Genomic DNA, 22,076 nt, shown 5'->3' with positions numbered 1-22,076 from the left:
ACATTCTTAGGGGACAAAAATCATTTAGTAACAACATCCCTAGGAAGTAAAAGCAAGTTTTCCTTGAAATGATTGCTTGGCAGAGCTATTCTTTATTCAGTGGTTCTATAATATTTTGATTTTAGTTTGTCATATGAAAAATGTATTTCAAATTGCTAATAACGTAAGTAAAAGTAGAGGAGGGGTAAAGATGAAGGTCTGCATTCTTCAGTGTGTTTACTACATTCACTAAGGGCTTGGGCTATATAAGACTACATTTATAATTTCATTGTTGTTTTGTTGGTAGGTTGTATCCAGCTCTTTTGTGACCCCATGGACTGTATCCTGCCAGGGCTCCTCTGCCCATTTTCCAGGCAAGAATACTAGAGTGGGTTGCCATTTCCTTCTCCAGGGGATCTTCCCTACCCAGGGATCAAACCCACATCTTCTGCACTGGCAGATGGATTCTTTACCACCGAGCCACCAGGGCAGCCCGAATTTATAATAGACACATAAAAATTTAGAGCAGTTCTATTTACTTAAAATGCACTTGAACTTTTCAAAGCTCATAATTTTACCATTACCTAGTCACTTAAACAAGAAATTTTAGAAACATTGTTGACAACTCTTCTCTCTATCCCCAAATTCCCCAAGTATTTTCTAAATACTTGTCCTTTGTTGAACTGTCTTAGAAATGGCTCATATCATATCAAGACTAGACGTTCATAGCATGTTTCTAACTGGTCTCCCAGCTTCATTATCTATTTATTCCAATCCCATTTATTATTATTTATTATTATAAATAATCTATTATTCTGTTTAATCCACCATCCACGCTATTTCGTGGGTTATATTTTTTTTCTAAAACAAGTCACATGATGTGAATACAAATTCCTCAGCACGATATAAAAGACCTTTTCTTATCTGACAATGGTCAATCTGTGCACACAAAAGTATGAATTCTGTGTAGACAGAATAATAATTCTGAACTAACATTAAACTTTTTTAATGGAGATACGGGCTAGTGTTTCTCAAACTTTAATGTGTATAAAAATCACCTAAGGATCTTCTTAAAATAAAGACAAGAAGGATGGGTGGGGCCTGAGCGGCTGTGTTTCTAATTAGCTCCTAGGTGTTGCAGACGTTGCTAATTCAGGTACCAACCTTTGAGTGGCAAGGATAGAGTGAAGCCTTAAGCTAAATGTCTAAGTAAACACTTCTCTCTCTGAATACAAGTGTAGGTCCTCTTCCATTTCCTTTCTGGTTCTCTGCCAGCGTCTTCTATGAAAGCCCAGGTAATAGAGTAAAGTCCTTGAAGACAAAGACCACACCTCCTTCCTCCTTGGGTCTCTACTCCAGGGTCTAGCACAGCGTTCTGACATACTGACACTTAACAATCATTCCACAAGCTGTCTATAACTATAATAACAGTTAATTGGTTAATTTATCACAAGAACTTCACAGACATAGTGCTGAGGGGCTGCAGACAGGAGCTTGAAAGAGGGGGACTGTTTTTCCAGTTTCAGTTTGAGTCAGGTGTGAGTTAGCCACTGAGTCTAGCCAATGGGATGTGCCATATGACACTCCTGACCCTGGTCCACAGGAACTTTCCATGTGTGGTCCTGCATGGTCTGTTCCTCCATGGGCTTGATGCAGACACATGTAGTGGCTGTGGAAGCCAGCTGGTGAAGATGGCAGATGCAAAACAGGGAAGGAGTCTGTGACCCGGTATCACTGATTGGAAGAGAGCCACCTGCTGTTCAGGATCACTCATTTTTGGTCTTTCATAGGTGAAAAAGAAAAATCTTGTCTCTTTTGAACCATTATAGATTTGAGGGTCTGTTTTTATGGTAGACTGCCGATCCTACTTAAAGCAGTTGGAATTTTGTAATTTGGTAGAATGATGCCATGATATTAGCGTCAGATCAGTGTTGTTTTTAAACTGGTTATGGTTTTCCATTTTGAGGGGAGGGATGCTTATAAATATAAATTCCTGTTAAATTAGCTTTCTTTTTATATATCCACTTACAAAGGTGTCTGAACCAGGCTAGTTGTATACCATAAAAACCATATTCTGATTTGAATAGTTGCTGTTTTATTAGAATTTTTAAAAACCCACTTTATTTAGAATGTATCTAGTTTTACCAGTGAAATGCAACATAGAAATTGCAGATCTAATGTTTTTGTTACAATAATTAGTAGCAAAATTATGAGTAAATTTGAGATACTAATGGTTCCTAGGGAAATATCTAAAATAGAGATGTTTTCAAACATGTAACCCATGAATAAACAGAACTGCTTTTTGAAACTATGTTCTAATGACTAATATTAAAAAGCACCATAGGAAAGGACATGATAATTCAAAATCACCTCTCTGGGTAAGCAGTTCCTATAAAATGCAATCATTCCTCCAAGTAGGGAGTAGGAAGGATGAGGAATAGAGCAGAATGTTTGAATAAAAATGTCAGAGACATAAAAAAAGTATATGGAGTATAAGGAAAATTAAAAGTGTTCTGTTAGAAGTTATTACTAATCCTTGCACTTTTACTTATATAATCATATTGTTATAATAAAATCCTTTTATAATTATTGGCTGTAACATATATTGTCCAACTCTTAGAATAAATGAAACTGAAGGGATTTCTGAGACTTTTCCTTCCAGAAATGGAACAGAGAATTGATTTTCATATAACAGATTATTGTGGAAATAAATAACTAAATGGTCAGATATGCTTTGCCTTACATCTGTAAGTATCATTTGTGGACAGGTTATTATTTATAGAAAACGTGATTTGTCTTAAAATATGAAAAATGTAGGTAAGTGTGTTTTCTTCTATTATACATTTTTGCCAAACAAACAAGCAAAACTCCATTAACCTATTGAACCAGAGTGATAGTCTTTCAGATAATAGTTATCAGTTGCCAGGAATTCCTGATACTATGAGGCAGAGGATGTTGGCATCAATGGCCATCAAACAGGCCCCTCCTTTCTTTTAGTCAAATGTTTTTGTTTCTGCCTCCACTGGAGTTTTCCCTCCCAGATTAAGCAGGGGGAAATAAATCAGATACTGCTGTGATTTGAGTTTTGAATTTATTTCTTCTCTTTCTGAGGTTTGAACAAAATGTTACAAGGAGTAAGCAGAGTTTGCAAGCCGAGGAGGCAGGCTGAATCGGGCCTGTAGATGAGCTCTGTTGGCCTGGACAGTGTCCTTGTTTTTCTCAGGAGATTGTACAAAAAAGAAATCTGGACTGGAGCTTCTTTCAAAACACTTGAAGTTCTATCACTAGTGGTTCAAGATCCTGCTTGTGGGTGATCAAGTGAAACTGAGGGGCTGCCACCCCCTTTTGGTGGGAAGAAACTTCCTGCCTTCTCTCCCTGTTTTATTCTCCCAAAGCTTAGATCTTTTATTTGCTTGTCTATACCATGCTAGCATTTTGGTTTGTAACTCCTATAAAGAGGAATGTAGAAGATATGTGGAAATCAGGAAGAACACATCAAATAGTATCAGTTAATGAGCTACTGTGGTTATAGGAAAAGCATAATAATGCTGTTAAATTATTTTATCTAGTTAATCAAATGTAATAATTAATCTCTGAGAGAAAAACACAAATCTATATTTTCTAAAAACAGTGTTGCAATAAACTGATCTAAAGCTGTCATAACAGACTGGCAGACATCCTAGACTATCATCTCCATGTTCCATTTGCTAAAACCAACATTTGCTGGAATGCTGTTCCATTTTGTAGGAATATCTCAAAAACTTGGAAGTTTAGGAACTGATAAATATCATGGTAAAAGAAGGAGTTTCACACAAAAATGTGAATTCTTTGAAGACAGGGAATTCTTCCTTTTGGCAGAAATACAGAGAAAAGTGGAAGGTGAAAAGAGTGTTAGGGCTTGCAAGGCCCTTAGGAGTTATGTAGCCCAGCCTTTCATTTTGCGGTTGAGTCCATTCATCCGGAATCAAACTAGGAGCTAAGATGAAGTCAGGGGTGAGGTGAAGTCATGCCCTGATGCCCAGCAGAGAGCTTTTCATCACTGCGAAAATCCCTTGGGAGACTGCTCGGGGTTTTAGAACCATTGGATGTTTGAGTTGAGAACCAGCTTAATCCTGTAACCTTACCTGTGAGGAGGTATTGGAGATGCTTCAGGACATAGGCCAGAAAGATCCTCATTAAAACCAGGAGGACTACTCAGCGCAGTCTCTTTCTTGGCCTGTTCAGCCGCTTCTCATGCCTTTCTCCTCCGTGTTCACTCCTCTTTGGCGGAACAGGTGTTTCAGTATGAGCCTGGATCTTCCCTATTCAGCGCCCATGCAAGTCTCAGTCCTTTATTCTAAAATACACTCTTCTTCTCCCTTTCTGGCTCATTCCACTGCTCAAGCTTCATCCTAAATGCTTTCCCAAAGAAACTTTTCCTGACCTACCTGATTAGGTGGGTCTCCCTAGAAGTTCCATTTAAAACTATTAGCAAAAGAAATAACTTCACTTTGTGTGGCATTAGAGGCCAGTATATCCTTTAGGTTCACTTTGTTTTAATCACTGTATTGACTTAAATTTTACTTTTCAAATTACATAGTGAAAATGTTAAAGCTTCCACAGTGCTTGTTATGCAAAATAGGATCCCTGTTCCTGATCTCTGCTCAACCACTTTATTTCTACTTCCCAGAAAAAACACTTTCAACTCTTTGTGTGTGTGTGTGTGTACATGTGTGTGCGTGTGTGCGTGTGTTGGTATTAACCTTATATTTCTTAATAACATATACTGCTGTTTCTCGATTTTGAAAATTTAGCTGCTGATTGCCTATATATAGAAAACGAAGTCATATCTCTTTTATATCCCTCCCTTCTCACACCTAGACACACTTCCCCTCTCAGTGCATTTATATCTTAATTCCTGGTTAGATAAGTATATGGTGTTCACACTATTCTGAATATGTAAGTGTTATGTACAATTGAGCCACATGATAAAATGCTATAACATTTCCTTTTTTTAGCTACTATATATTCCTTTTATATAAATTTTATGTTCCCAGTTCTTGGTAACTGTCCTGTTTTCTCTTTGGTTAGTTTTTAGTGTACCTCTTGCTAATTTATTCCCAGACTCTCTTGCATATGTATAAATCTCATCTCAGGATGTGTGAGCACATCAGATACTAATTTCATCTCCTGGAGATAGGCATCCTCCTGCTCCAGTCTGAACAGCTCATCCGCCACACTGGCTCTGCCACTGTGGCCTGGGGTTTGCCTGCACTGCTGTGTGCAGTGCCCTCTTGCTCTCTTCTACTGTGGGATCTCCTGATTTCTAGGTCCCTCTTTCAGAGGTTACAGATGACTCATTGCTAAAACAGTAGGATGAAGTAATATCAGCGACAAGAGCCATAGAACCTCAAGGGAATAAAGGCACTTCTTTTTATACTAGATATTTAATCACATTTTGTGTTTTTAAAGTTGTTGTTGGCTTTTTATGCCATTTCATGTAAAATAAATCCTCCCTTTTAACAGCTATGAGTGACTATTTTTAGTTTTAATATATTACCTTTCAGGAAGGTAGCAAGGGCAACTGAAGATGTGTTAAATATATATCACTGTTAAATCATGCAGATAAAAGCTTTTTTGCTTTTGAAATTACAGCTTCACATATAAAGGATTGAGTAAAATGGGTGACAGGTTTGTAATGTGCTCAAGTGGGACAATTTGTATTTTATGATTTCTAAGATCAAAGAGATGATATGTACAGTATTCAAATATGGGCTTAAATACTTGTAACTAGCAATCCTAAACAGAATCTTAGTTAAGATTTTTAAAACAATATGCACTAAACATCTTTTCAAAACAATATGCCCTAAGTGTTAGTTGCTCAGTCGTGTCTGACTCTTTGCGACCCTGTGGGCTGTAGCCCACCAGGCTCCTCTGTCCGTGGGATTCTTCAGGCAAGAATACTGGAGTGGGTTGCCATTTCCTCCTCCAATATGCACTAAACTACAGTAAAATTAAGAACTTCTGTTCATCAAAAAAAAACCATTAACAGAGTTCAAAGCCAAGTTTCACATAGAAAAAGATATCTACAATACATATGTTTGAAAAGAAACAAGTCATTAAGAAAGAGACAAACTAGTAAAAAAAAAAAACCAAAAAACCTTGAATAGCATTTTACAAAAGCATATTCTGATATCCAGTAAGCATGTGATAAAATGCTCAACACCATTACTTATTCCTCCATCAACCCACCAGAATGCAAAAATTAAAAAGGCTTACTGGTTGATGAGGATGTGGAGGTACTGTACTTCAGTGCATTGCTGGTGGGAACAGATATTTGCACACTAATGTTCATAGCAGCATCATTCACAGAAGCCAAAAGATTAAAGCAACCCAATGTCTATTGATGGATAAGTGGATAAACAAATTATGGTATATACCTACAATGGAATGTTATTCAGCCTTGAAATAAATGTAATTCTGATACATGTTACAACATTGATGAACTTTAAAGGCATTAAAGTATGTAAAATAAACCAAACATGAAAAGATAAATACTATATGGCTCCACTTATAAAGGTACCCAGATTAGTCAAATTTATAAAGAACAGAAAGTAGAATGCTGGTTGCCATAGCCTGGGGATTACCAGCACTGGGAGTTGCTTTTAACAGGTGCAGAATTGCAGTTTGGGATGATGAAAAATTTCTGGAGACAGATAATAGAGATGATTGTACAGCAATGTGAATAAATGTACTTAATGCTACTGAGTTGTACAGTTAAAAATAGCTCAAGCTGATTAATAACTGTGTTCTTGGAGCATAAGTGGATGCGGAAACACATAATGGATAAGAAAAAATGGTCAGATTCTTGTCCTTTGACAGCATGGGCACAAGCAGGGTCCTACTTAGTACATAGACTCAGTACAGAACTGTGTGTTGTGAATTACCATCCTCAGGGGAGAAACCCTCAACAAGTAGGGTATAGGAACTTCTCCCCAGCCCTCCTAAATAGATGATTCAAAGATATACTCTATACATTCCTCAATAAATCCCCAGAGGGTTGCCCCAGTTGCCCCTGGAAGTGATCTTGATAATACAGGGTGCTCTGGCTTTACATCCTCCTCTGTTTCACTTTTCTCAATCTCTCACTGATGATCCATTTGATCTTCTCCCACATAAATTGCCCACTTTGTTTGGGGGAGAGAGTGGATTACTCTGGCCTAAGATGCAGGAACTTGGTTTCCTACTATCAAGGGCCTCAAATGCCCCTAGAGCCTCAAAACCCTCCTCTGGATTTTCTGCATCTAACTGGCCAATGAACAGAGAAAGTATGCAGGAGAACACAGGAGTTTAAATTGGATAGGAATGGAGATAGGATTCATCATTGCAGACCTACTTTCTATTGGCCAGAACTCAGTCACATAATTCCACTAATTACTGAGGAAGCTGGAGAAAGCACCCCTGTCCCCAAGAGGAACAGGAAAGAGGTTTTGGTGAATACAAAGCATTGCCTCTGCCACAATTTACTATGTATTTGCCATTTATAATCTCTTCAAAATTTTCTCTTAGTACTTAATTTTATTTCTAAAGTGCAGAAAGGGATCTATTAGTCCTGTGTTAAATGAGGGAATGGAATTATAACTGATGCTTTATTATAAGTTATATTTACCAATCCTAATTGATCATTGACAATTTAGAGAACAAATTATAAGAAAAAAGGTCAGAACTTTCTCATTTTTATTAAATAAATAGAGGCCAGAATACCAGCAAATTTTTCTGGGTATGCTGTCTGAAAAAGAAGGTCCAAATCTGTCCAAGTATATGAAAAGAGAGGAAAACTCATAAGCACAGGGGTAAAGCCAAAGTTACATATATACTTTTATGCCCTTAACTGTTCTCTCAGCTACTTGCAACCATGAAATTTCTTCCTCTTTAAAGAAACAAAATTAGATCCAGCCTGAAGAAGAACCTTACTCCTGATTCTGGCAAGAACCAGTTACAGGTTTGCCCCAGAGAAGTGCACTGGGATGAAATCCTAAGTGGAAAGGTCTTGAGGTGGAAGTCTCCCAGGATGTTTCAAAAGTTTTTTGCGAATAGAGACTGTGTCTTTTACTTGATGATGTTATTATTTGTGCCGAGTAATTTCCTGCACATACGAATAATTCAGTAAATATGATGATTCAGAGAATACAATAAATTCTTGTGTCATAAGTGAATGAGAGGGGGGACCTTGATAGAAGGTTATTACACATATTGGAAATTAATTCCTGTCACGTTGCAGTATTTAGGATTCAGGACAATATGTAAAGTAAAAGTGTAAGTTAAATACGAAGTTAAAATTACATACATCGAGAGAAGTGCATTTAAGAGGTACAGTTTGAGTGGTCACATTTCTGTAGCTTTTTCACGACCTTTTAGATTCCTTAGCTTTAAATCCAGGAAGAATCTTGAGGAATGGAGGTCAGGAAAGGTAATGAAGATTAGATCTTAATTTTAGCGATTTACTCAATAGAGCTTGTTTTGGTCCCTGCCACGTGAGACAAGTCCCAAGCCGGATATATTCTGGTGCCAAATATAGAACTCCACAAGGTAAATAGTTGGTACGTTTCAGTGGAAGGAACAAGTGAATGAATGAACGAATGAAATGAGTTCAGAAGGGTGGTCTCTCTGAAGTACCCAGATTTGACTCCTAGAGTATCAGAGCTAATTTTCCAGTTTTGCTTAATAATTGCTGTATTATGATAAGGGTGAGAGCAAAGAATAAATTATTAAATGAAACAATGAACATTAATAAGTAGGCGGTTCCGACATTGCGACCAATTCTGTCCAAACTAGGCTTCCGTAGTCTTTCCTTCCCTAACTACGCGAACGCGCCGGTAGTGCTGTCGCGAGATTTGGAGCTCGCGGGAAAACTTGTTTGCGGGTCTGTGAGGGGGGCGCGCGCGCGGGACTTTCGAGTGTCTCACCTAGGGAACTCGGGGTGGAATGAGCCTCTGGGTGGACAAATACCGGCCCTGCTCCTTGGGACAGCTGGACTATCACAAGGAGCAGGCGGCCCAGCTGCGCAACCTGGTGAGTCGGCGGGACGGGGCGGAGAGAGCCGGGGGAGGGGAGGTGCGCCACTCAGGGGTTTCGCGCCCCTCAAGAGCGGAGCTTCGCCCTCCGGCTTTAGAAGGTGTCAGGTGCTGTGGAGAAAAGTAAAACGGGGACGGGGACAGACTGTGGGGCCGAGGACTGCTTGCAAACAAAGAAAGTCTCCCTGAGGACTGTCCTCCTTGATTTTCTTAACCATGGGGTATATTTTATTTTCTTTGTCCCGTTTCTTATTGTATAGGGTTTGGAATAAATATTTGGACAGAGATTTAGTATGTTAGCCTTGCGTTAATAGATTTGCTTTTCAAAAGTATTCACCTGTTTACATTTAATCTTCAACTTAATAAAACTGTGAAACACTTGAAGCATAACTTTTATTTTTGCTGAGATCGAAATTTTAAAAATGAAGGCTGTATTTGTGGAGCACCTCCTTTTTCCATGCCCTGTATTAGGTGAATAGTTCCTTTCCTTGACACTTTTTTCTTTCAGTGCCAGCGATAGATAAGTTTGTAAAGTATTAAAGTTCACTTAACAACACTTCTGCTTATTTATTTTTAAATGGTTACTTACAAAATTACACTCCACAAGATTTTATGCATCTGAAGTTAAAGTATGTGTTCTTGTCATCTATAAACTCACAGCACTGATCCTCAGGCCTGACTGAGCATCAGAATCGCCTGTGAACATATTTAAAACACATAGTCTTGTTCTGTAATACAAAACTGTTAGCGTCCTACTCCATTCCCTTGCTTTTAACTTGTGAGATTACACAGACCTGACTTCCAGCTCCCTGCATCTGCACTTGCTGGAGGCTTTCTCTTGCTGACACCTCTAAACACACTTGAAATGCCAGAGAATTAACGCCTTCTCCCCCATTTTGTTTTCCAAGCTAGCAGTGGTTTGAGGAGAGGTAATGTATCATACTCCAGCTTCCCCATTCCCTGGGTGGTTTAATACTGTAATGTATTTTCACACTGCCTTCAGGTGTATCCCCAGCAGGATCAAGCTCCAGATGTCCAGAGTGGTATTTAAGTTGGTAACACTTGTTGGCTGCCTTCCTTTCCCCACTTTGCTTTCCTTCTCCCCTACAAAGTTTTCCTTTACCTTCCAAATAAGACCAAATGCACTCATTTCTTACCAAAGGGACTCTGAAGAAGTGCCAACTACGGCAGGCATCACAGTCTCCGTTACTGAATCTTAATCTTGTGGATGGAGTCCTGGAATTAATCAGTCTTTTATTAAAAGTTTTTTTTAGCACATCTGATAGCCAGCCAGGTTTGGGATTTCTTGCTTTCTAGCATATAGTGTTGTATCTTACAGGTACTGTGCTAGATATATAAGTTATATAGCATTAATCCCAGGGGAGTAATCGATTCCATAGTTAAAGATATGTCTCTCTCTATGTTCATTCACATACACATGTTTTCGAACTTTCAAAGAGACACAAAAGATTTCATACATAAAAAGTAGTTTCTACACGTAGGAGTGGTGGCTTCTCTAGGGAAAATGCCTTATCCTTTTTATTCCAGGTGCAATGTGGTGACTTTCCTCATCTGTTAGTGTATGGACCATCAGGTGCTGGAAAAAAGACAAGAATTATGTGTATTCTACGTGAACTTTATGGTGTTGGAGTGGAAAAATTGAGAATTGAACATCAGACCATCACAGTAAGCATTTCACTTTGAAACAGAGAGAAATATATATGATTACCTCTTTTAAAAACAATTTTTATAAGAAACACAGACACTATGCAATAATGTGTTATTAATAGTATGTGTTTATTTTTGTGTATTATCGTGGAACAGGCTGTGAAAGGGCATAGGCAGATTGTTTATAATGATGATCTGCTGATAACTGGGGAAGGTTGGCGGTTTCTGGAGGTAAAGGAAAAAAGTGATCCACCAGAAACAGAATGTGTGATATGACCTAGTGTGTATAAAAACATATATGTTTACCTGCACATTAAGAATGGGGCTAACATTAGTGGTGATTATCTAAAGTTTTATTTTTATAGTAAACATAAATTGTTTATATAATTAAAAAACTAATGAAATACAGATAATAGGAGAAATAGCCAATAAACATTTAAAAAAACCTATTTTCTTTGTCCACAGACTCCATCTAAAAAGAAAATTGAAATTAGCACTATTGCAAGCAATTACCACCTTGAAGTTAATCCTAGGTAAGTGGTTACTACATAGAAATAAGCATTTTTAGAATAGTGGTATTCAGACTTTTTTAAAGAGTAGAATGCTTTTTTGATATAAAATCATGTATGGAGAGACAAAATATAAAACAAATAAAAATGAAGCTGCCCTGTGTGAAACAGGGAGCCTAGAACCTTTCCACTTTCCCTTCTCTCTGAGACCCCTCCCCCAAGTCAAATATTTTTAATAATTAAGTTTTCTTGCTCTGTAGAGATCTGTGTGTTACACAAAGTACTTTGAATAGTCAGTAAGTTTTTGTTATATTGACTTATTCAGAACTGGTGAGCAAAGTATGTCTAAAAAGTTTGTAAATGCCTGAGAAAATATTTTATAAAGTGAATTAGGGTTACTAGTTCATTCTTTCCATTTTCTTTCAGTTTTTTGATTAGAGGGTATATTGATCTAATAATATTGAGAAAGACTTGATGGCTGTTTGGGAAAATAAACTAAAGCTGATTTCTTTGCCCTCTTTTTCTCATTAAGAGTTCTTCTGTAGTACAAATAGTCAATTGGAGATTAAGCTGTTTGTTTTTCAGGTGTTTGGAATTGACATTCAGCCTAAATTAACCAGGTGACTTATTTTGGTTTGTGAGGTGCAGGGCTTAAGTGCTAAAGCAATGATATTGGTATAAATGACTGGTAATGCCTATAAGTCAACAGCTTACAGAGTTGTTTTGTATTCTGAACTCCATTTGCTTATCCCATTCCCTTTCTAAGACCTTGAATCAACTCGGCTGATACTGGGAACGACTTGTCTAGGCTTGTTCTCACACCTTTGCTGTTTTGGGGATGGAGAAGAAGAATACAGATCGAATTTGTTTTAACAAGATATTTTTATATTTTGAGTAGTTGTGGATAACTAAGAGATTAGCTGTGACTAGGTATTAACTATAGTGGATACAGAAGTGTCAAAGTATTTGATACTGTTAATAGCTATGGCTCTTTTTAAGTGGCAGTAAACTTAATATTAAGAACATGCTTGGTGTTTTCAGTTACGTTAATCAAATTGTAGTTGAGTATAGGAGTATGTTTAGTGATCCTAAAACACTTCACTTTTAAAGTTTTGTGAATGTAGTGCTTAAAATTTTGTTTGCTTAAATTTGCTTAAAGCAAATTCAGTTTGCTTAAAATTTTAATCACTGAAGATCTTCAACATTTTTCTTAGCTTACGAATAAGGGCTAGTACTTATTAAATATCTACATGTATATATTTACCACTATTTTTATTTTGTATAGTGATGCTGGAAATAGTGATCGGGTTGTAATTCAGGAGATGTTGAAAACAGTGGCACAATCACAGCAACTTGAAACAAGCTCTCAAAAAGATTTTAAAGGTATGTGATAATTTTTTTTTTTGGATGAGGCAGACACTTAAATTATAAGCAATGGGTATAAGAGGAAAATGTAATGAGGAATGTAAATTCCAACCATTTAGCAAATATTTATTAACCTGTTCTGTGCCAAGCACTATGCCACCTTTTTTTTTTTTAATATGTAAAAGTGAAGAAGAGAAACATAATCTCTGTGCTTCCAGGAGTTTATAGTCTAATGGAGTTGAATTGTGGCAGAAAGAGAACTGTTTGTGCCACCTATTTGTTATTTTAGAATTAGTAAAATATTTAGATGAGTAATGGAAAAACACTTAATTTAAAATAGGGCACTGCATGATTTAAAAATAATGATTCTTTGAAACAAACTTATACGTTCATTATCAAATATTTAGCTAAACAAAAGAAAATTCAAATCAGCTATAACCCCACCATCCAGAGACCATTAGTGTTAACATTTCCAGTATTATGTGCATAACACCATATATTTTTACAACAGGTTTTTTGATAGATATGCCAATATTTAATGCTTTTGATATATTTTGCCAAATTCTTCATTTGGAAAAAGATTTGTGCTACTGCCAGCAGTGTTTAAGAATGCCCATTTCTCTCTAACATTTATCAACACTGGATAATTACTTTTAATCCTTGTCAGTTTTAGTGGAGAAAATAAGCTGTACTTTTTCTTTAGTGAATGTGATAGTTTTATCTTTTTTCCATTGCTCATTTTACTGTTTTGTGAATCATCTTACGTATTCCAGCTTATTTCTTATCTTTTCTGCTTAATCTCTACATTTCAAAATAGAAGTTTTTTTTTTTTTCCAAATACTCTCCTGTACCCATGAATGTGGTCTTATAATTTTTCTTCTTAGTTCTCATTATTATCTTACTGAATCGTCTAATGAAACTGCTTTGTATTTCTGGAGTAAACCTCACTGCAGTTTTTAAGATATTGTGCTGTTTTGTGCCTAGCAATGATTTAGTTTTGCATTATTTTTTTAGTGCTCTCCTTGTCAGATATTACGATCGATCTCCTTTCTTTATTTTTCCTATTCTATTCAGTTTGGATTCGATTTCCAGAATTTGTCATTGGGAAGCATTGTCTTGGAAGAGAGCTTCATTGTGTTATTTTCAGTCCACTGCTCTGTCAGATCTTATTGCATCAAGGTCCCTTAGCTCTTGTCCATGAATTGAACTCTGTGTATGCTGTTCTCAGATTGGCCCATATATCCAATGTGCTTTTGTGGGTGATTTAAGGTTCTACTGTTCTGAAGATATCAAAAAGCTGGTGGATCCTAGCCACTTCTTCCCACATGTAGTTTCTTGTTCTCACTTACTTATATTTAGGGTGGTTGGGGACAGCTTGTCACCTAGTTTTGATGTAAATGTCTTGGATCTTGGAATCTGTTCTTTTATGGGAGAGATTCAAATGCTGCACTGCTACCACTGTCATCTTCTTGAAGTAATTTAATACAGTGCAACAGTTGGATTTAGTCCCTGTATACTGAATTTCTCAAACACTTTAAGGCCAATCCTTGATTATGATCAGGTAGAATTTTATTATACAAGTAACCAGATATCTTTATCCCTTATTTGCTACATATGTTGTAACAGTGTTTTCCAAAGTATCTTCCTTAAAATGCTTAGATTTTCTACAGAAATATACTCCTGAGTGAAATATTTTGGGTGAATGCAGCACAATATATCCTTGTCTTGGTGATTTTTTTACTGCATATAAGTATAATAAAGACTGCAGTAGATTCTGCAACAAAATAACCTCTTTAACTTCATTAGCCTAGTGTTTCTTAGGCTTGTTTGATCTTAGAATTTTTTAAAATAAAAATAAAATGAATTATTCCCACCATACCTATAACTTTTGTATGTCTTCTCCAAAGGGAAAAGTAGTATATTAGGCTTACTATTTAGGATTTCACTCTGAATAGTGAGAAAGATAAATACTCAAAGTTTGTTTTGTTTCTCCTTGACTCAGTTGTGTTATTGACGGAAGTTGACAAACTCACTAAAGATGCTCAACATGCCTTGCGCAGAACCATGGAAAAGTATATGTCCACCTGCAGATTGATCTTGTGTTGCAATTCTACATCTAAAGTGATACCACCTATTCGTAGTAGGTGCCTTGCAGTTCGTGTGCCTGCTCCCAGCATTGAAGATGTAAGTCAAGTTAAATTTTTCAGAAGAATTCAGTTCAGGTTCCATGCATACTGTGTGTACATCCCTATTGTGTATGTTTTTGTAAAAACATAGTGAACTGTGTCAGCAATTCAGAAATAGCTATGGCCTAGGTGCTAACTCAAATCATTATCTATATAGTAGTAAGTACCAGATACCAGTATATAGAAAAAGTTCTTTTCTTTAAATCTTTTTACTTGAAATAAGTAGTAATTGTGGATTTTATGAAACTAAGGGAAACCTAGTTATTTAGTGGCTTCTACTTCAACCTGACTTAATTGGCTTATAGAGGAGACTTGAATATTCAGGAAATGGATTTTGAAAGAAGATGATTTGGGAATTCCTAATCCCTAGTTCAGAGACCAAAGTTAGTCTGAATCAACATAACATGTGTTTTTTTTCCTTTATCATTCTTAATAGCTATAAGTAAAAATGCCAGTTTCTCACAATAAGCAAGTTTCTGCTGTTAATAGGTTTGGGGTGATTTTATGCAAGGTAGGGATAATACGTAACGCTGTTTATTGTGAGTTTCACTTGTAAAGATTTTGAGAGTGATAGAGTTAAAAATGTCTATAAAGCAGCAGGACCACCAGGTTACGTCTCTCCCATGAGTACCATTCACATTTTAGTGCCTGAGTTGTGTCCAGTTAGGCTTGTGTAGCTCAACTTGGCAGCCTTGTGAGCAGTGTCTTTGCCACCAACCTGAGGCCGTTTGTTTCCAACTCCCTGCTGCCTCGAGGAGGCTGGCAGGCATGGAACTGGGACCAGATCTTTCTCCAGGTGCCCATCTAGTTGCTGACTCTACCTGATAGCTAGGTTAGACCCTTGCTTCCTGCTGAAGGAACAGTGGATTAGGGTAGGGTAGTGACCGAAAAAAGAAAGGTTGGGGTTCTGTAACAATATTCTTAACAGAAATTGTCTCAGCATGCAGTTTGACAGATTGCTCATTTATGTTAATTATTCTATTTGTAGATTTGCCATGTGTTATCTACTGTGTGTAAGAAGGAGGGTCTAAATCTTCCTCCACAGCTGGCCCATAGACTTGCAGAGAAGTCCTGCAGAAATCTCAGGAAAGCTCTGCTTATGTGTGAAGCCTGCAGAGTGCAACAGTGAGTAAAAGGGGTCAGTTACTACAGGAATCATGCTGTGATATCAGCCCACTTTCATTTAATTTATTGTGTTCTCTTTTTGTCATGTAGATATCCTTTTACTGCCGATCAAGAAATCCCTGAAACAGATTGGGAGGTGTATCTGAGGGAGACTGCCAATGCTATTGTCAGTCAACAAACTCCACAGAGGTAACCACTATAAAAGATCACCATAAAAGCTTGATCACTGAGATAGTACAGATATTCTAAGTTCTAGATTAGCTGTTTTATACTGATACCATGCCATTTAGCATTATAATTAAATTTAAATTATAAAATACTATACTTCTAAAGAAAAAGTAGGATTTTAGACATTTAATGTTTCAGAATAGTTGGTGTATGATATCATGGCTTTTAAGAAGCTACTGGCATGTAAGTATGGAACTTACACATAAATTGAAACAAATTTTGGAAGTTTAAGGCTTGTTTTTTCCCCTCAGAATCTTGGATGATTTAATATTAATGCATAGCATGATATGTCTAGCTTTCTAATATTGAAGATAACTGTATATCTTTGTAATTGATGTGTTATAGAAAGACACTAGACTGTGGGTAGACTTCTAGTTCTACTAATTTTTAGCTAAGTGTCCTTAAGCAGGTAACTTTATAAACTTAGAGCTTCAGCTTTTTCATTTGTATAATGAAGAGAGATTGTGTGATAGTGGTTTGAGAACTAGGAGACCCCATGCTCAGGTGTGATGATAGGCTCTGTTAATAATACTGTGTACATGCCATCAGTATGTAGGAAGTGTTTTGTGCATATTTGCTGCACGGATGTTTCTGTTTACTTCTTGGATCTCTTATTCAGTAGTAGACCATACTGAAAGTACTTCAACCACAGCCTGTTGGATTTGTTATGACTTTGATTGAGGAGGGCAGTTGGCTCTTCTCCAAATCAAGAATGATAGTCTTAAGGCTTGGTACTTTCGGAAAGTCTGGTGAAGGTCCCGTAAGCTCACTGAGACACAGTCTCCTACTTTTTTTGCCTGTCTGAAATGAGAAGCTATCTTTGGACTTTAGAGAGGGTTATTGATTATTTTAGGAAACAGAGTAGACTGAGTGCAACCACCGAAATGTAAGCTTCCCTGGTTTACGTGAACATAATCGGGAGAAGGAATATACTGTTTCTCCTCTTGGGAGGTATATCTGAGAATTGTTATTTTTATAAGAAATTCTTCAAAGGAAATTACAATATGTACTGTTGGACTACCATAATAGATTAGAGGAAGTGAATGGTCATAGAAAATTGGTACTTGATATTTTATCAAAGTCTGCATTGAATTCCTCTTCATTTATTTTAGTTGAAGAAATAGTTTTTGAAAAGTGCCAGATGTTTTAAGTTGATTCTTGAGAAAAGAAACCTTGACTTCAGGAAAAACTGTGCATTGCGTTTTGTAAATGTCAGGTAGTGAAGAAATCTCAAGTTTTAAGGAAATAAAATTCAAATGAAGCATGTCTTAGGAGCTTTTTACTTTCATAAAATATTTCCACGCCAAAGGTGACTTTTCTTGTTTTTGTTCTGATTTTAAAGAAGAAAAATTGGTGATAATAGTTGAACTTTTCCACTCTTAAAGAGATTTAGGTACAGATGTTGCAATATTTGACATTATTAAATGTATTTTTAAGACTTAAGTTGATTATTACTTTTCTTAATTCTGCTGCTGCTGCCTGTTCCTCCAGTTTCCAAACAAATTTTGACAGCTCATAAATGAATTTGTCCAAGAAGAAGTGCTGCTGTTCCCTATTTAGATTAACAAATTTGGGATTTGATGCCATTGTGTGTTTAAAACAGAATATTCCTCTTAATTTCCGAAAGCCTTGAAGCTATCCAGAAATACTAGGATGGCCAGTATCATTTTGAACATTGGTCTGCGCAGTACCAAGGACTCTTTCTGATTTTTGACCTTGTAGTCTCGCTATAATATTTATAGTCTTGATTCTTTTTTGATACATCTTGGAAAATTTCTTATATTCTAATGTGATATGTGTCTGTGATATGTGCTCAGTAGTGTCCGACTCTTTTTGACCCCATAGACTGTAGCCCCGCAAGCTTCTCTGTCTATGGAATTTTCTAGGCAAGAATACTGGAGTGAGTTGCCATTTCCTTCTCCAGGGGATCTTCCCGACCCAGGGATCCGAACCTGCATCTCTTACATCTCCTGCCTTTGCAGGCAGGTTCTCTGCTCCACCTTTCTCATGTGAATAGCAGCTTATATCTGATGAGCAATTATGCTGACATTTACACTGTTTCATTTAATTCATATAATGGTCCTATGAGGAATGCATTATTACCATCTTACAGATAGAAAACTAATTCTTTGGGAGATTGTTGCTTTTTTCAGGGACATTTGGTTAGTAAGAGGCAGAGGCAGTTCTAGAATACCATGTTTCTCTGACTTGTAACCTCTGAGAGATAACGACACAGGCTTAATAATGAGGAATATATTAATTTTTTAGAGATGAAATCATATTAGAAATGAACTCAGACTAAGAGAAGCATGAGAACATGTGTGAGATGCACACAGTATTGTTATAGTACAGTTTTATAGGTAAATATATTGTGAGTCAGCTTTTCAGAAATAAGCTATATGCATCATTATTAAAATAATTTCATACCATCTGTTATTTATATGTTAAGAATCAGATTTTATTTGGGGTATATACTGCCATGTCCAAGAGACATTAAGGCCTTTGGAATCAGACTTGAGGTAATGCTGCTTCAACTACATAAGTTTTGCTGGAAGCTTAACTTCTCTGAACTTCATGTTCTCTTTAGTGAAAGAGACTTGTGTTTGTGAGAAATAGTGTACTGCAATGAACCTCTTACAGATAAGAGATTAAATAGATGCTTTGGCAGACACTGGAGGGGTATGAGCTAAGACAGATCTGTGCTTAAATCATCGCTCTGCTATGGTCAACTTTTTCAGGTTATTTAAACCATCCAGGCCTTAGTTTTTTCTTAAAAAAAGAAAATGGAGATAATGCCTCACCATAGCTGGTGTGGTGACTGAGTAAAATTATTGTCATAGTGTCTGGTGCCTGCTGCTGCTGCTAAGTCACTTCAGTTGTGTCTGACTCTGTGCAACCCCATAGACGGCAGCCCAGCATGCTCTCCCGTCCCTAGGATTCTCCAGGCAAGAACACTGGAGTGGGTTGTCATTTCCTTCTCCAATGCATGAAAGTGAAAAGTGAAAGTGAAGTAGCTCAGTCATGTCCGACTCTTAGCAACCTCATGGACTTCAGCCCACCAGGCTCCTCCGTCCATGGGATTTTCCAGGCAAGAGTACTGGAGTGGGGTGCCATTGCTTTCTCCGGTCTTCGCATAACAGTTGCTCAAAAAATGCTAGTCTTTTTTTTCCACTTTACTTATTTAGTTTTATTGTGGCACAACTTCATACTCCTGGAATCTCAGGAAGGGGGTCTTAACTTCTGCTTTGAAGAAATCTTTTAAAAATCACTTCCCTGATTGATCTGAAATATAGAACATAATGCGATCTTATTTTGGTAAAGATTCAGAATGATATTTTTTCTTTATGGGTAGGTAAGTATATTTAGAAAGATTAAGTTAGTTTTGTATATATACTTATAATTTGTCACTTTTCTTTTTGCTGTTTTAATATGTTACATGTATATTTCCCTCATTAACCCTTTTTCTTCCTGAAAATGTTATGAGAAGGGCCTAGAATTACGAGCTTACAGAGCCCTCCAACAAATGGCCATATTCACTCAGCCAGCCTGGTTTGTGCCCACCTGTACCCTCTTGTACTGCCTCTTTTTTCTCTGCCGTAATTTTTGTTTTTTTTTACTTTACAGTTGAGATGATAACATTATGTTATATTCATGGTTATATTTTCTTTTCTTCTGTAATAGACTTATTATTTAATATTTTCATAACCATTTTCTCATTTCCTATGTATCATCTATCTGGAGAAGGAAAGAATATTACTTGATGTATCATTAAAGTGTATTAAAATTCGTGGTGTAAATAAGCTCAACCCTTACTATGCGTGAAGTCTTTTGTGTATTTTCAGTGTATATATATATAAATACTGTGTGAGTGTGTGTGTATATATATATGTAAATGAATATAAATGTTGTCTGACTTTAAGACAGTTCTATAATTTTATTTTAGAAAAATGAACTAAAGTTAGGAAAAGCTCCCATATGTGTATCTTAAATATGATAAGCCATTGAAGAAAATGTTTGTATTGGGATGTTTAATTCTTAAAGTAAGATGGCACAGTAGGTACTTGAAAAAACGATCTCCTGTTTTCATCACAAAGTATTGTTTTGTTTTGTTCAGGCTCCTTGAAGTTCGTGGAAGACTGTATGAGCTTCTTACTCATTGTATTCCTCCTGAAATAATAATGAAGGTATTCTGATTTCAAATCTGGAACTGTCTGAAACCATACAATTTGAACTTTGATTATGTGGTATCATGGCTTTTGCTGCACGAAGATATATTGTCAGTTCTTTCTGTCCAGCTCATTTGTTCAGCAGATACTCAAAGTCCAAATTGTATGGAGCTTGTAAGGTGTGCCAGTCACCATTAGGGGTGTGTTGAAGGAAACAAGGGTGGGCCTCCTTCAGAGAAGTTACATTTTGGTGAGATGGAATGGGAAACAAGAAGCAAGAGGATTTCACAATGGTCTGAATACTACAAAGGCAGTGACCAGGTGAAATGATAAAAATGGAGGGCTGAGTTATGGAAGGTCAGTGATGGCTTCTGTGGAAGGTATGTTTAATCTGAAACTTGAAGGATTGAAAGATGGATCCATGCAAGTAGTCAGGGAATAGTATTAATATTTTAGACAGCAAGCCTCAGTGTACTTGAAAATTGAGGTTGAAGAAGGTGGTAGTGATTTGGTCTGGTCTAAACCTAATCAACTCTCTAGCTAGAAAGATATTGTAGATTGACTGTTACATATTAGGCAATACGGGACTTTTTGTTTCTTTGTATTTATTAAAATTACATGAAAAAATTCAAATGATACTAAATATATGAAGTGAAAAGTGAAGGTTCCCCCTTCTGTTTTCATAAGACCTCTTTTCAAGTCACATTGAATTGAGTCCATATATGTATGTTTCACAAAGCTTTAGTGTTTTCTACACTATTTTGCTTTTTAAATTCAGCAGTGTAGTATGGATGCTGTTTCATGACAGTAGAGATTTAGCTCATTCTTTTTGGTACATGACTGGGATTTCATTGTATGACTATACCAGTTTTTTGGATATAACCCCTGTGTTGCAACCTGAAGTGTTAGACTTCAGGTTGTCTACAGATTATTATAATTAATAATGCTACAGTAAGCATTTTTATACTTAAATCTTTGCACCCTTGTACATTTAAGCATTTGAGGTTGAAATATGATAGATAACTACCACATTTTTACTCTATAGAATAGCATGTTCTTTTGGGTGAAGTCTGCTGGTCCATCCAAAATAAAGAAGAGAACATATCAATATTCAAGTTTCACTTCCTTTTTGAATGAGAAAAGTAAAGCATGTTTAGCTTATATTTTTTTAATTATTACTTTTAAAAATTGCTTCTTTAGGGCCTTCTCTCAGAACTTTTGCATAATTGCGATGGACAACTGAAAGGAGAAGTGGCCCAGATGGCAGCTTACTATGAACATCGTCTGCAACTGGGTAGCAAAGCCATTTATCACTTGGAAGCATTTGTGGCCAAATTTATGGCACTTTATAAGAAGTTCATGGAGGATGGATTGGAAGGCATGATATTCTGACGTCTGTCAGTAATTCTTCCTAATATTTCTCAGTATCATCATTTACATTCAGTTTATATTGGAAGTGCTGCAGGTAAAATAAACTAACATTACTTAATTATGTGTTATTTGTGTTGGTTTTTTTTTTGGAGGGGGAAGGTAGTAATTCCTTTGAATTATTAATCATTATTCTCTGAGTTAAATAACTGCTCTTGTACTATTGAAGTGTACTGAAAACTGTAGAGTCTAGGAACATGATTTTAATTTACTTTAAAAGTATGTTTTCCAAGTATGCACTATTGATCCTCCCATTTCCATCCACTCTCTCCCCTGCTGAAGGAAATTTACTTAAAAAATCAGGGTTTGTTTTCTGACCTCCAGATGACCATTTTTGGCCACAGGTACATAAATTTTTGCTTGGCAAGT

At 36.6% G+C, this 22,076-nt stretch overlaps 1 protein-coding gene across 1 annotated transcript; it reads left to right on the top strand.

Moving 5' to 3' along the window:
* The first annotated feature begins 8,836 nt into the window (after positions 1 to 8,836).
* On the top strand, positions 8,837 to 21,768 carry RFC3 (replication factor C subunit 3). Its single transcript, XM_081551862.1, has 9 exons — positions 8,837 to 9,030; positions 10,581 to 10,718; positions 11,166 to 11,233; positions 12,495 to 12,592; positions 14,577 to 14,758; positions 15,749 to 15,885; positions 15,976 to 16,074; positions 20,228 to 20,297; positions 21,480 to 21,768. Exons 1-9 carry the CDS (start codon positions 8,944 to 8,946, stop codon positions 21,669 to 21,671), a joined length of 1,071 nt encoding a protein of 356 aa, XP_081407988.1. The 5' UTR covers positions 8,837 to 8,943; the 3' UTR covers positions 21,672 to 21,768.
* The last annotated feature ends 308 nt before the right edge of the window (positions 21,769 to 22,076 follow it).

The sequence above is a fragment of the Giraffa tippelskirchi genome, chromosome 12 (genome assembly GCF_054371585.1).
Source record: "Giraffa tippelskirchi isolate mGirTip1 chromosome 12, T2T-mGirTip1v1.2.pri, whole genome shotgun sequence".
Lineage (NCBI taxonomy): Eukaryota > Metazoa > Chordata > Mammalia > Artiodactyla > Giraffidae > Giraffa > Giraffa tippelskirchi.
The sequence above is the reverse complement of the archived record's forward strand: the minus strand, read 5'-3'. Positions and strand labels throughout refer to the sequence as shown.

Bases quoted from the DNA above. Each gene is read 5' to 3' on its own strand.
- RFC3 (XM_081551862.1), top strand. From the start codon at position 8,944: ATGAGCCTCTGGGTGGACAAATACCGGCCCTGCTCCTTGGGACAGCTG. The intron at 14,759-15,748 runs GTAAGTCAAGTT...TTCTATTTGTAG, and splicing joins CTGCTCCCAGCATTGAAGAT to ATTTGCCATGTGTTATCTAC. The intron at 15,886-15,975 runs GTGAGTAAAAGG...TTTGTCATGTAG, and splicing joins GAAGCCTGCAGAGTGCAACA to ATATCCTTTTACTGCCGATC.